At 44.2% G+C, this 14,630-nt stretch overlaps 1 protein-coding gene across 2 annotated transcripts in view; it reads right to left on the bottom strand.

Moving 5' to 3' along the window:
* The window catches only part of CAMKMT (calmodulin-lysine N-methyltransferase), a 385,956-nt gene that overhangs the window by 364,142 nt on the left and 7,184 nt on the right, over positions 1–14,630 (bottom strand). For both annotated transcript variants that reach the window (XM_005296113.4, XM_065590678.1), the window contains exon 2: positions 3,022–3,194. In XM_005296113.4, coding sequence (XP_005296170.1) covers positions 3,022–3,194 — 173 coding nt within the window. The remainder of the gene's footprint in view (positions 1–3,021; positions 3,195–14,630) is intronic.

Below are 14,630 nucleotides of genomic sequence, written 5' to 3'. Positions count from 1 at the left end.
TAAACAGTGAGGTGGCAAAGTTTGCAGAAGATACTAAACTGCTAAAGATAGTTAAGTCCAAAGCCGACTGTGAAGAACTTCAAAAAGATCTCACAAAACTTAGTGATTGGGCAACAAAATGGCAAATGAAATTTAATGTGGATAAATGTAAAGTAATGCACATTGGAAAAAATAACCCCAACTATACATACAATATGATGGGGACTAATTTAGCTACAACAAGTCAGGAAAAAGATCTTGGAGTCATCGTGGATAGTTCTCTGAAAATGCCCATGCAGTGTGCAGAGGCGGTCAAAAAAGCAAACAGAATGTTAGGAATCATTAAAAAGGGGATAGAGAATAAGACTGAGAATATGTTATTGCCCTTATATAAATCGATGGTACGCCCTCATCTCGAATACTGTGTACAGATGTGGTCTCCTCATCTCAAAAAAGATATACTGGCACAAGAAAAGGTTCAGAAAAGGGCAACTAAAATGATTAAGGGTTTGGAATGGGTCCCATATGAGGAGAGATAAAAGAGGCTAGGACTCTTCAGCTTGGAAAAGAGGAGACTAAGAGGGGATATGATAGAGGTATATAAAGTCATGAGTGATGTGGAGAAAGTGGATAAGGAAAAGTTATTTACTTATTCCCATAATACAAGAACTAGGGGTCATCAAATGAAATTAATAGGCAGCAGGTTTAAAACAAATACAAGGAAGTTCTTCTTCACGCAGCGCACAGTCAACTTGTGGAACTCCTTACCTGAGGAGGTTGTGAAGGCTAGGACTATAACAGAGTTTAAAAGAGAACTGGATAAATTCATGGTGGTTAAGTCCATTAATGGCTATTAGCCAGGATGGGTAAGGAATGGTGTCCCTAGTCTCTGTCTGTCAGAGGGTGGGGATGGATGGCAGGAGAGAGATCACTTGATCATTGCCTGTTAGGTTCACTCCCTCGGGGGCACCTGGCATTGGCCACTGTGGGTAGACAGGATACTGGGCTAGATGGACCCTTGGTCTGATCCGGTATGGCCTTTCTTATGTTCTTATGTTCCATGCAAACTGGTTCAGTCCAAAGGCAAAACAACTGGATCAAAATATTTTTTTTAGCCCTAGGGATAAGTCATCTCTGGTAGGCATCATTTAATATTACCCAGAGAAGAATAAAACCTGCCAGGAAATCATCCCAACATTCCCATATGGAATTCTGAAAGCCCACCTGAAAGCCCCCCCCAGCACAAAATAGTGCTTCATTGATTTACATTGGCCAATCTGAAAAGTATGCAAAAGATTTAAAAAAATAAATAAATAAATAAATAAACAGTAAACTAGAGTTTTGCAATGCATTTACTTCTAATAAATTAAAGTGTAATTCACATAAGCAAAGATATGTGTCTGTTTACAGTGTAAGATTTTTAAGTAATTAATAATTTTATTAATGAAGAAAATACCATTTACCAAATATAAAATATCATTTGAAGTGATGATACAGAAGGTGGTGCACGTATAAGCACATGAATATCAAATTTGAGAATCGGGCGAGCCTGATGCTTCTCTGACACTGTTCTATACTGGCACAAATGTGACTTGGGTTTGGGAACAACCTTAAAACTCATGCCTGCATCTAGCAAAGTCTACGAGACATGAAATAGTGAAAGTCTTACGGAGCTGAATAGTGGACAGCAAAGGAAACTGAATGAAGAAGCGTTAAGAAATGAATCTCTAGCACTCCCTGATGGTTCCCTGAAACAGATGGCATGCAGGGTAAATATTGTATTTGCGGTGATTACATTGCTAACAACAGTAAAACACTCTATTCAATAGGTAAGACTTATTGAGGCTATATAGCATTGCTGAATATAAAAATGGAAAATTAACAAAAACTGGGTAGTCTCTTTGGGCTCAAGTTTAAGATTGAGAGTAATTTGATATTTGGCTTTATACCTAGCTGCTATTTTAAGATAACCAGCATGCATTTTTTTGTAAACTAGCAAAATGTCATAGTTAATGAAGGTCACTTGTTTGTATAGATCTTAGTTCCCAAGAGCGACTTCAATTTAAAGGTCCAAGTCAAACAGAAATGAGTTTTATAATTTCAATGAGTCAGGCTCTCCAGAATATTCTCCTCTGTGCATGGAACACAAAATCCTAAACCCTCAGCAGGTCTAATTAGGGGCTTTAGAACAAGCAACACTTCAGGGATGCTTAAGTTACTGTTTCACTGATGCCTGTTGAGGTGAGTACAACTTACAGGTGTGTAGAAAATCAAACAAGTAGGAGAAATGAGGAGAAAGCAAGGAAGTGGGTGGGGAGAAAAGTGAAAAACAGTACATGGAAGAGTTTACTGCTTTGGCAAGTCATTACAATATTGGTGAGACTTCTAGAAACTTGCTAACAGCCCCTGCAGAGTTTTTTACAGATCCCTTACATCAGAGCCAGTCTGCTGGCAATTCCATAAAATGTACAAACCCTCCCTGCAGAAATTGGCAACTTTTATCTGTTTTCATTGTACTTTTCTAAAAAAACTTCCAAATTAGTATTAGAGTTTTCTGAAAATCATGTTATTATAAATAAAACTGAATACAAATTTACTGTAACTACAAAAAACCACCAACTTTACGAGATTTATTTATAAATGATGTCAGGTCACTAAATGTTTTCTCTAAGATTTAAAAAGTCAAGTAATTTGCTCAGTTTTGTTATACTCTTATCAGCTTTTGTTTAATAATGGAAAACTTAACTACACAACAAAAAGTTAATGGGAAAATTAAACACATTCTTAGATTTGCATTCCACTGTGCTCAATCCATGCCTATTTTACTGAAGCTTTCTAGCTCTGGCAACTCAATGAGAACCAATGAAAACTGGAGAGGTTGCTTAATACAATGATCAACTAAAATTAAGCTCTTACACAGTTTACTTGTAAAGTTATCTCTAGATACACATAAATATTGGTAGAATAAATCATGAGTTTCAGATTTGATTCCTGTGTAAGAGTTGAGAAGTACTTGAATCTTAAAACTGGAATGACAGTTACCTCAAAGAGACACTATACTCAGGATAAAAGACACTTGTGTATTGAACCCAAGTCCCAGTTTCCTCTTCTGTAATCCTTTTGCAGGCTTCTGCTGAAAAGAGATTGAACGATGCAAACCTTCTTATAGACGCTTGTCGAAGATGCTCATCCTCCAAGTGTTTTTTCTTCAGAACCTTTGAAATTAAGAATAAAGTATTAAAGATTAAGTATACAACTCAAGAAAATATCCAATCTGGGGCTCATCTCACTGGAGAGAGAAGTCTGGAATCAATGGGAATAGCTAAGCAGCAAGCAGTATAATCGATCTTAAAATGCAAAGCAAGAGCAAGGCAGCACTGCAGTCTGGTTCTTCAGCTCTGAAAAGAGACTGTAAATATGGCAGTTTTAGTGGGATGCTGAGTATATGATGTTTCGATATTTCCAAAGCAAATGTGGTCACTTTACAAATAAATAAAGATTGCTTTTCTAACTGCCAGATCAGGAAACTCATCCTGGGATCTGAAAGTCAAATTGGGTCCTTTCCTTTTCCCACATCATCACCGTTACAAAATCTTTTACAGACCAAATTCTGCCTTCAGTGACTTCTGAGCAATACACTGCTTTCAAATGGTTTCCACAGCTATAATTAAATTCCTATAAATGGAATTAAATGGAACTTAATAAACAAGTGGATAAGGAGCAAACAGGAGAAGAAGAAAAAAGTATATTTATTTACCAAAGTAAATGGATATTACTCTGAATACTCAACAGATCTATGCTGAATTTTCAGACTAGAACTACACAAAGTAAAATGATAACACACACCTCAACTAAGTCAATAATCTTCTGCAGAAGGCTGTAGTGAAATCTTGCTCATTGGGCTTGTCTACAGTAGGAAAAATATGGACCAGCAATTCTCCATTGGTGTATCTTAACCTGTTAAGCAATGTTATAAGCTGCAGCAGTGTCAGGTTGCAGGCATTTTTACAATAGCATTGTCTAATGTTGCACTGAGGACACTACTTGGTAGTGCACTGTCTGCACTAAAGCTTCTACCACTTTTGCTGACAAAGATTGGGGAAGTTCATCAGCAAATTACAGATCCCAGTTTTCCCAGTGCAGATGTGCCTGCTCTAAAACATAAAGGGAGTGTGAAGGCTGCCATAAATGAGACAGTAGAATTAAAACATAAATGTTACTTTATCAGTGTTAATACCTTCTTCATATGAGGTAACAGTGTGTAATACTTAAAGAGAAAAAATAATCAGAACAGCTTAACAGCTAAAGAAAACTGTCAAGACTGTTTTTCAGAAAAGTCTAGATTTTATGGGAAAGCAAAAGCAAACCATTACTAACAAAATGAGAAAACAGTATGAAAACACTGCTCTGTTTTCCATTCTTTGGTCTACAGAGACATATCATTTCCTCTAATCATTCTGAAAAGTACATTCTCTAAGCTAGCTGAACACCCACTTCTTGAAGACATTTTTTAACTATAAATTGTGCCTTCTCATCAAACTGGAACTAAAATCAAGCAGAACTCTGAAAATCAAAAACACAATGGAAGGACAGATTTTTTAAGAATCTGAAAGTAATTAAAGAAAATGTTGACTAAAGGGAAAATATGTGGTATTGTTATATTTCACCCATGTATTTTTCAAAAGACTCCGGGTTTCTTTTCTTAAGTCGACTCCTGGAAGCATCAAAATTGTGTCACAAGTCACAAAGATATAGTATCGCTATTGTATAACTGTAGACAAAAACAAATCTATCTAGAACTAGTTATGATAACATTTTGAAAAGCTTGAAAGACAGTCTTCTCTGTTTTCATGATGCACTCCAAGTGAACTTCAAGGCTCACTTACTTACCATATAATGCCATTCTAAATGAATACCCTCCCAGGGAATAATATAACTAGCACACTATAGAGCAAAGCAAATGAGAAATGGTCACTAAGGAAACGGACAAATACAAGAAAGAAAAAAGTTGATCCAGAGCTATAATCTAAACTATTTGATTACTCCACTGTAGAAAGTGGATAAACGCTTACAATTTGGCTGGAAACAGTTTAAGTAATATGGCTTTTAAAAAAATTTCACTCCCAATGACCCCTGGAAAAAAGGCTACAATAATAAATCTCATTTATGTCAAACTAAAAAAATATGCTTCTGGGTGCATATATAATAAAACAAAATTCTTACAAAATAAATCATGAAATTACCTTCATCCAATCATATGAATGAACAAAAAAATTGTACTTCAATGACAAGTTTAAAAAAAATGAGACTTCTTTTTAAAACATTTAACATTAGAATAACTAACCTGAGATTGCAGTAAGTAATTTTTTAGTATGTACACTCTGGATTTGACAACATTTTGTTTATAGTTAGTTTCCTGTTTCCCGGTATAGTCAGGAAGTCATTTTCCCCTTTTTGTCTGTGTGAGTCTTTCACACAAGAACAGGACAAATAAATACATTTTATAAAACAGAAAATTATTGTAAAATCCACAAAAATTGGCAGGGGGACTTAAGGACAAGTGTAGTACTTAAAACTAGTTTTAACTTTTTTTAAAACACTGACTGATTTTAAGTTAATACTGCCCCCTAACTCCTTAGGCCTGGTCTACACTACGGGTTTAGGTCGACTTTAGCAGCGTTAAATCGAATTAAGCCTGGACACGTCCACACGACGAAGCCCTTTCTTTCGACTTAAAGGGTCCTTTAAACCGGTTTCTTTACACCACCTCCGACGAGGGGATTAGCAATAAAACCGGCTTTTGCGGGTCGGAATTGGGGTAGTGTGGACGGAATTTGACGTTATTGGCCTCCGGGAGCTATCCCACAGTGCTTCATTGTGACCGCTCTGGACAGCACTCTCAACTCAGATGCACTGACCAGGTAGACTGGAAAAGACCCGCGAATGTTTGAATTTCATTTCCTGTTTGCTCAGCGTGGAGAGCACAGGTGACCACGCAGAGCTCATCAGCACAGGTAACCGTGATGGAGTCCCAGGATCGCAAAAGAGCTCCAGCATGGACCGAACGGGAGGTACGGGATCTGCTCGCCATATGGGGAGATGAAGCAGTGACAGCTGAACTCCGTAGCAGTAAAAGAAATGGAAAAGTATTAGAAAAGATCTCCAAGGCCATGAAGGACCGAGGCCATAACAGGGACACACAGCAGTGCCGCGTGAAAATTAAGGAGCTACGGCAAGCTTACCACAAAGCCAGATAAGCAAACGGAAGGTCCGGGGCAGAGCCGCAAACTTGCCACTACTACGCGGAGCTGCATGCGATCCTAGGGGGTGCAGCCACCACTATCCCAACCGTGTGCTATGACTCTCTCACTGGAGAAACACACAGGGAAGACGGTTCGGGGAACGAGGAAGATGAGGATGGAGGTACTGTAGGTAGCTCACAGCAGCAAGGAAGCGGAGAAACCGGTTTCCCCAACAGCCAGGATATGTTTGTGACCCTGGACCTGGAACCAGTAACCCCCGAACTCACCCAAGACCCTCAGGGCACACAGGAGACCTCTGGTGAGTGTACCTTTGTAAATATTTGTAAACATTACACACAAAAAAGCAAGCGTGTTTAATGATTAATTTGCCCTGGCAATCGCGGCCAGTACATCTACTAGAAAAGTCTGTTAACGTGTATGGGGATGGAGCGGAAATCCTCCAGGGACATCTCCAGAAAGCTCTCCTTTATGTACTCCCAAAGCGTTTGCAAAAGGTTTCTGGGGAGGGCTACCTTATCCCGTCCGCCATGGTAGGACACTTTACCATGCCAGGCCAGTAGCACGTAGTCTGGAATCATTGCATAACAAAGCATGGCAGCGTATGGTCCCGGTGTTTGCTGGCATGCAGACAATATCCATTCCTTATCTCTCTGTTATCCTCAGGAGAGTGATATCATTCACGGTCACCTGGTTGAAATGGGGTGATTTTATTAAGGGGACATTCAGAGGCGCCCGTTCCTGCTCTTCTGAACAGAAATGTTCCCCGCTGTTAACCACGCGGTGGAGGGGAGGGGTGAAGTGATCATCCCAGAGAATCGTGTGTGTGTGTGGGGGTGGTGGTTTACTTCTGTTTGTGCCGCATGTTAACCGGGAAACCGCAGCCCCTCCTTTTACATTGAAAACCCATTTTAAATGGACAACCCAATTCATCCTTGATATGGAAAATGCACTACTGTTCGCAACCTTTCCCGCATGTTAAGAAGGTTAAAAAAGCCAAAACACTGTGGCCTACCATGGCTGCCTGCAAGCCGAAATATGCGACCTTGTAATGAAAGAGTGTACCCATTGTTCTCTAAAATGTGTCTTTTTTAACCACCTCTCCCTTCTCCTCCACCAGCTGCAAATGTTTCTCCTTCGCAGAGGCTAGTGAACATTAGAAAGAGAAAACGTAGGACGAGGGACGATATGTTCACGGAGCTGCAGATGTCCTCCCACGCTGATAGAGCACAGCAGAATGCGTGGAGGCAGTCAATGTCGGACATGAGAAAAGCACAATATGAACGAGAGGAGAGGTGGCGGGCTGAATGGCGGGATGAAAAGAGCAAGTGGCGGGCTGAAGACGATAGGTGGCGTCAGCTTGCAGACAGACGGCAAGAGTCAATGCTCCGTCTGCTGGAGCATCAAACTGATATGCTCGAGCGTATGGTTGAGCTGCAGGAAAGGCAGCAGGAGCAGAGACCGCCGCTACAGCCCCTGTGTAACCAACAGCCCTCCTCCCCAAGTTCCATAGCCTCCTCACCAAGACGCCCAAGAACACGGTGGGGGGGCCTCCGTCCACCCAGTCACTCCACCCCAGATGATCACCCAAGCATCAGAAGGCTGGCCTTCAATAAGAGTTAAAGTTTTAAATTGCAGTGTGTCCTTTTCCATCCCTCCTCCCCCACCCATCCCAGGCTACCTTGGCAATTATCCCCCTACTTCTGTGAGGAACTAATAAAGAATGCATGAATGTGAAAAAACAATGACTTTATTGCCTCTGCAAGCGGGAGGGGAGGGTGGGGTGGGGTGGGGTGGGGTGGTTGGTTTACAGGGAAGTAGAGTGAACCGGGTCGGGGGGGGGGGGTGGAGGGTTCATCAAGGAGAAACAAACAGAAGTTTCACACAGTAGCCTGGCCAGTCACAAAACTCGTTTTCAAAGCTTCTCTGATGCGCACCGCGCCCTGCTGTGCTCCTCTAACCGCCCTGGTGTCTGGCTGCGCGTAATCAGTGGCCAGGCGAGTTGCCTCAACCTCCCACCCCGCCATAAAGGTCTCCCCCTTACTCTCACAGATATTGTGGAGCGCACAGCAAGCAGCAATAACAATGGGGATATTCTTTTCGCTGAGGTCTGAGCGAGTCAGTAAGCTGCGCCAGCGCGCTTTTAAACGTCCAAATGCACATTCCACCACCATTCGGCACTTGCTCAGCCTGTAGTTGAACAGCTCCTGACTCCTGTCCAGGCTGCCTGTGTACGGCTTCATGAGCCATGGCATTAAGGGGTAGGCTGGGTCCCCAAGGATCACGATAGGCATTTCAACATCCCCAACGGTTACTTTCTGGTCCGGGAAGAAAGTCCTTCCTCCAGCTTTCGAAACAGAGCAGAGTTCCTTAAGACGCGAGCATCGTGTACCTTTCCCGGCTATCCCACGTTGATGTTGGTGAAACGTCCCTTGTGATCCACCAGGGCTTGCAGCAGCATTGAAAAGTACCCCTTGCGGTTTACGTAGTTGGTGGCTTGGTGCTCCGGTGACAAGATAGGGATATGGGTTCCATCTATGGCCCCGCCACAGTTTGGGAATCCCATTTCAGCAAAACCATCCACTATTGACTGCACGTTGCCCAGAGTCACTACCCTTGATATCACAAGGTATTTCATTGCCCTGGCAAATTGGATCACAGCAGCCCCCACCGTAGATTTGCCCACTCCAAATTGATTCCCGACTGACCGGTAGCTGTCTGGCGTTGCAAGCTTCCACAGGGCTATCGCCACTCGCTTCTCAACTGTGAGGGCTGCTCTCATCTTGGTATCCTGGCGTTTCAGGGCAGGGGAAAGCAAGTCACAAAGTTCCATGAAAGTGCCCTTACGCATGCGAAAGTTTCGCAGCCACTGGGAATCGTCCCATACCTGCAGCACGATGCGGTCCCACCAGTCTGTGCTTGTTTCCCGGGCCCAGAATCGGCGTTCCACGGCATGAACCTGCCCCAGTGACACCATGATTTCCACACTGCTGGGGCCTGTGCCTTGTGACAGGTCTATGTCCATGTCAATTTCCTCATCACTCTCTTCGCCGCGCTGCAATCGCCTCCTCGGGTGGTCCGGGTTTCGCCTTGGCATGTCCTGGCTCTGGATATACTCCAGGACAATGCGCGTGGTGTTCATAGTGCTCATAATTGCCGCGGTGATCTGAGCGGGCTCCATGATCCCAGTGCTAGCTATGGCGCCTGGTCAGAAAAAAGGCGCGAAAGTAGTATCTGATGGACCAGGAGAGGGAGGGAGGGAGGGCCGAGTGACGACATGGCGTACAGGTACAGGAACAGGGAATTAAAATCAAGAAAGGTGGCTGTGCATCAGGGAGAAACACAAACAACTGTCACACAGAATGGTCCCCCCAAAGATTAAACTGAAAACCCTGGGCTTAGCAGGCCGTTGATTTCACGGAGGAAGGGGAAGCAAATGAATACAGAACAAATCTATTTTTTACATCTTAAGCTGGCAGCCGACGGTGCAGCATGAGTGATAGCCTATCCAGTATGATGATGACGGATACCAATCATAATATACCATCGTCTGCAAGGGGCTGCTGCTGTGTAGCAATGCAGCCCCACGTCTGCCAGCCCCACGTCCGCCAGCACCCAGCATCGCCCTCGGCCTCTTCTGGGTGCTTAGCAGACAATACTGGGCAATTGGCAGAAAATAGTATACTACGACTGGTAGCCATCATCGAATCAGTAGCATGTCTGCCCAGGTGGCCATGATTGACAGCCACTCCAGTACGACGACGATGGGTACCAATCATAATATACCATCGCCTACCAAAGGGCAAGGGGCTGGTGCAATGCAGCCCTACGGCTGCCAGCCCCACGGCTATCACTCATGCTACACCGTCTACCGCCAAAAGGCAGTTAGCAGCTGCTGCTGTGTAGCAATGCAGTCCCACGTCTGCCGGCACCCAGAGGACATATGGTGACAGTGAGCTCAGCTGAGCTGAGCGGGCTCCATGCTTGCCGTGGTATGTTGTCTGCACAGGTAACCCAGGTAAAAAGGCGCGAATCTATTGTCTGCCGTTGCTGTGACGAGGGGGGAGGGGCCTGACGACATGTACCCAGAACCGCCCGCGACACTGTTTTGCATCATCCGGGCATTGGGATCTCAACCCAGAATTCCAAGGGGGGCGGAGACTGCGGGAACTGTGGGATAGCTGTGGGATAGCTACCCATAGTGCAATGCTCCGGAAGTCGACGCTAGCCTCGTACTGTGGACGCGGTCCGCCAACTAGAGCACCTAGAGCATTTTATGTGGGGACACACACAATCGGCTGTATACAACCGGTTTCAATAAAACCGGCTTCTATAAATTCGAACTAATTTCGTAGTGTAGACATACCCTTAGAGAGAGAAGGGTGAATGAGGTAATATCTTTTATTGGACCAACTTCAAGCAGAAATTGATCCAATAAAAGATATTACCTCACCCACCTTGTCTCTCTAATATCCTGAGTCCCACCCGACTACAACACCACTGCCCCAACGCCTTTTTACTCTACCTTTCCTTAAAAAGCCCCAGAGAACACACAAACCTTGCAGATCAAAAGATTCTTCTCAAGCAGACTGATAGGGAAAATGAGAATCTTTGCATGAGTACCTCAGCTGATCTCACCCGCCTCAGCTAGAGCTAGTCAAAATTTTTCCATTGAAAAAATGTGGTTTCATTGAAAAGGAAAGAAGGGGAATAAGAGAATGAACAAAAATTCCAACTTTTCAAAATAATTCTTGGAAAAATTTTGAAAAATGTTCTATTTTGAGCCTTGCAAAATTGAAACAACTTCAACCCTCTCTATCCCCATCACAGAAGAAGAGCGGTACCTCAGCTCATCAGGTCCCAAAGTATGGGCTTTCTAGGTTTTAAACACTACCCTGTATTTCACCTTGTAAGAGATTGGGAGCCACTGCATAATACACAGGACAGGAACAAATATTTCCTTCCTAGATGCACCACTAATCAAGTGAGCCATATTCTGCACTAGTTGAATCTTCTGGATGTCTTCAGGTGTAGCCCATATAGAATGCATTAAAGTAATCCAATCCAAAGGTAACAAAGCTATGACTAGCTTTATCTAAAGCTTTGTGGCTAACATAAATGGTGACAGACTACTGGCCACATGCAATCTTGGCCACATCTGCTATGTAGTCATCCAGAAACAGGAGAAACTGATGACAAATTGCAGGCATGCCCCACCACTCTAAGTAACCTCTGTCTCATCCAAACTGAGTTTTCACCCAACTGGACCTCATCCAAAACCTAAACTCATTGAATCCCCAGGACATCAGTCCAGCAGCATGCTTAAGCATGTGTATCTTTATGTACATAAGTAGTCCCATTGAAGTCTATGTCACTTAAGAGCTATGCTAGGTTGACTCCTGAGAAAGTTGCTCAACCAAACCAACTGGACCAGATGGAAATATAGAGTTGAGTGACATCCCCATACTAAAGAAAATGCCATTCGTAATGCCTCACTAGACCTGATTAAATAATATTCATCAACATATTTGATTAATTTTGTTGCATTTTTCTAATATAGTGCCTAATTATTTTTTATCAGTCTCTTCTCCTCATTAATTCTCACAACAACTCCACACCATGAACGTAAGTGGTGACAAAACTGAGTCCGATGGAACGCACCATAATACAGTCCTCAGATTTCAGAGTTGCAGCCATGTTAGTCTGTGTTCGCAAAAAGAACAGGAGTACTTGTGGCACCTTAGAGACTAACAAATTAGCCCATGAAAGCTTATGCTCAAATAAATTTGTTAGTCTCTAAGGTGCCACAAGTACTCCTGTTCTTTTTACAGTCCTCAGAGTAGATGAGCAGTTGCCCACAACTACTCCCTAGGATCTCTTAGAATGAAAATAACTGAATAACTCCATCTACTCCTGCTAGCGTCCCCTGGTTGTCAATGTCACCTCATAATGGATGATGTCAAAGACAGTGGTCACATCTAAAATAATCAATGGAACATCCAGTATTTCCCTCCATCACCAAACTGAGTCTATCAGACAACAGCACTGAGGCAGTTTCAGCCATACACAAACCTAAACCAAATTCACAGGGCTAAAGAGGATCCCAATGCTCCTGGACCTACCTTGCTACAACCTCCCCCTAAAAGAAATATCTGAGACAGTACAATCATTGAAACATTTGAAGGGATCATTTACTGGACATGCAAGATGTGGGCCAGTAAAGGCCCTACAGCATCACCCAACCTGGTCTTGGGTATTTTCACAGAAAACCAGGGCCATATCCATGATAAATTCAAGTTTAATACCATCCATCATAGCCTGTCATCATACATTAAACAGCATGATCTGAGAATTAATGAGGAACTCCTGAAGAGACAAGCTGAGTGAGGCAATATCTTTTATTGGACCAACTTTTGAGCTTACAGAACTCTATGTAAGCGCGAAAGTTTGTCTCTCTCACGAACAAAAGTTGGTCCAATAAAAGATATTACCTCACCCACTTTGTCTCTCTAATATCCTGGGACTGACATGGCTTCAACACCACTGCAAACAACTGAGGAAATCCTGACAGACTGAAGAGAGACCATTAGTGATAGCTAGCTCCCAGTTTGGGATTAGTGGGAAACCTCAACTTTCTCCCTACTGCTCTGTGCTAAGACAATTCAGTCCTGAAGAATGGTGTTCTATTTGGTTAAGTAAGGCTGCATGTCTGTCACAGAAGTAACGGATTCCGTGACCTCCATGACTTCCACAGTGGCCAGAAGCAGTTTGGGTGTGGGAGGGGGCTCAGGGCTGAGGCAGGGAGTTGGGATGCAGGGCAGTGCTTACCTCGGGGGTGAGGGAGGCCTCTCTACCTGGCTCCCACCAGCATGTCCCTGCAGCTCCTAGGCAGAAGGGCCACGGGGCCTGCAGGTCCCATTGGCTGCAATTCCCAGCCAATGGGAGCTACAGAGCCAGCACTTGTGGCGGGAGCAGTGCGTGGAGCCCCCCTGGCCACCCCTCCCCCCACAAGCTGCAGGGACATGCTGGTCAGAGGTGGGCAGGGAGCCTGCCAGCCCCGCCAACCCTCCCCCGCCCAACACGGGTCCCAGGCCACGTGCCGCCGCCCACGCCCACCCCCCAGCACCAGCAGGAGTCCCGTTCCACGCACCATTGCCCACCCCTCCCCCCCCCAGCAGGGGTCCTGGGCCACACCACCGCCCACCCCCTCTCCCAGCATGGGTCCAGGCTACACACCACCACCCGCACCCTCCCTCCCACCAGCAATGGTCCCGGACCACACAACCCCAGCACCTGCGGAGCCCCTGGCCTGCCGCCCCCAGAATACCCATGGCCCCCCCAGCCCAAGTTTTAGTCAGGGATATATAGTAAAAGTCATGGACAGATCACGGGCCGTGAATATTTGTTTACTGCCTGTGACCTGTCCACAACTTTTACTAAAAATACCCATAACTAAAACATAGCCTTAGTTATAAGCCACTGTTTTAGACTAACAACAAAAATGAAAACGCCCTCCTTGCTCCCCCCCCCCCCCATGTTAAATCAGACCATTCTTTGCAAGATCTGGTAAAACTGCTCTGTCCTTCAGACACTGCGATAACATAACGTATGGTAGTGAAAGGCTGCAGCAGTGGGGAAAGACCATTTTTTTGCAACCATGTGGACTATATTTGAAAATGTCAGGCACTCATTTAAATTATATCTACACTTACGGCAGCACGTATAGTTCAGACACTGCACTCCCAGCTAGCGTGGGCATAAATAGCAGTGAAAATGTGGAAGGCACTGCTTGGGCATGTAGAGAGCCATGTATACCCTGGGGGTTCACAGCTGTTCAAACATAATCTACATGATTGTAAAAAATGGTCTGTTGGCCAATCTGGACATCACCTTCTCCTGAGTTTAGCTGTACTGTAGAAGTACCAATATTGGCTACCGATAACTAGCACCCTGCAAATCTGCAGATATTCGCTTTATATCCGTGGAAGCAACTGTATTGTTTATCATCTTTGCAGATCGGATACGATCTAGAGCAGCGGTTTTCAACCAAGGGTTTATGGCCCCCTGGGGAGCCACAAGCTGATTTCACAGGGCTTGCGTGGGGGGGAGCTCCAGCCGCATTGGGGGCATCGGGGCTCCCCTGAAATCGGCTTGCAGATGCCATCTGAGAACCGCTGCTCCAAGTGCTGTGTTTAAGGAGAATATGAAGGAAGGTTGTCCCCATCTCTCTCTCTCTGTGATTCATGGATTTATCTGAACATTATTGGTAAAGACTGCAGAACAGATTTTTTCTTCAGATGGACCAGTAAGATTAAATTGATCTTTGTTCATTGGACCATGTAAAACCTATAGAAGAACTAATAAAGAACATAAAGAAGCAAGAAATCTGCA

This window comes from Chrysemys picta, chromosome 3 (genome assembly GCF_011386835.1).
Source record: "Chrysemys picta bellii isolate R12L10 chromosome 3, ASM1138683v2, whole genome shotgun sequence".
In the NCBI taxonomy this organism is placed as follows: domain Eukaryota; kingdom Metazoa; phylum Chordata; order Testudines; family Emydidae; genus Chrysemys; species Chrysemys picta.
Note: the sequence above shows the minus strand (reverse complement) of the source record. Positions and strands in the feature narration are given on the sequence as shown.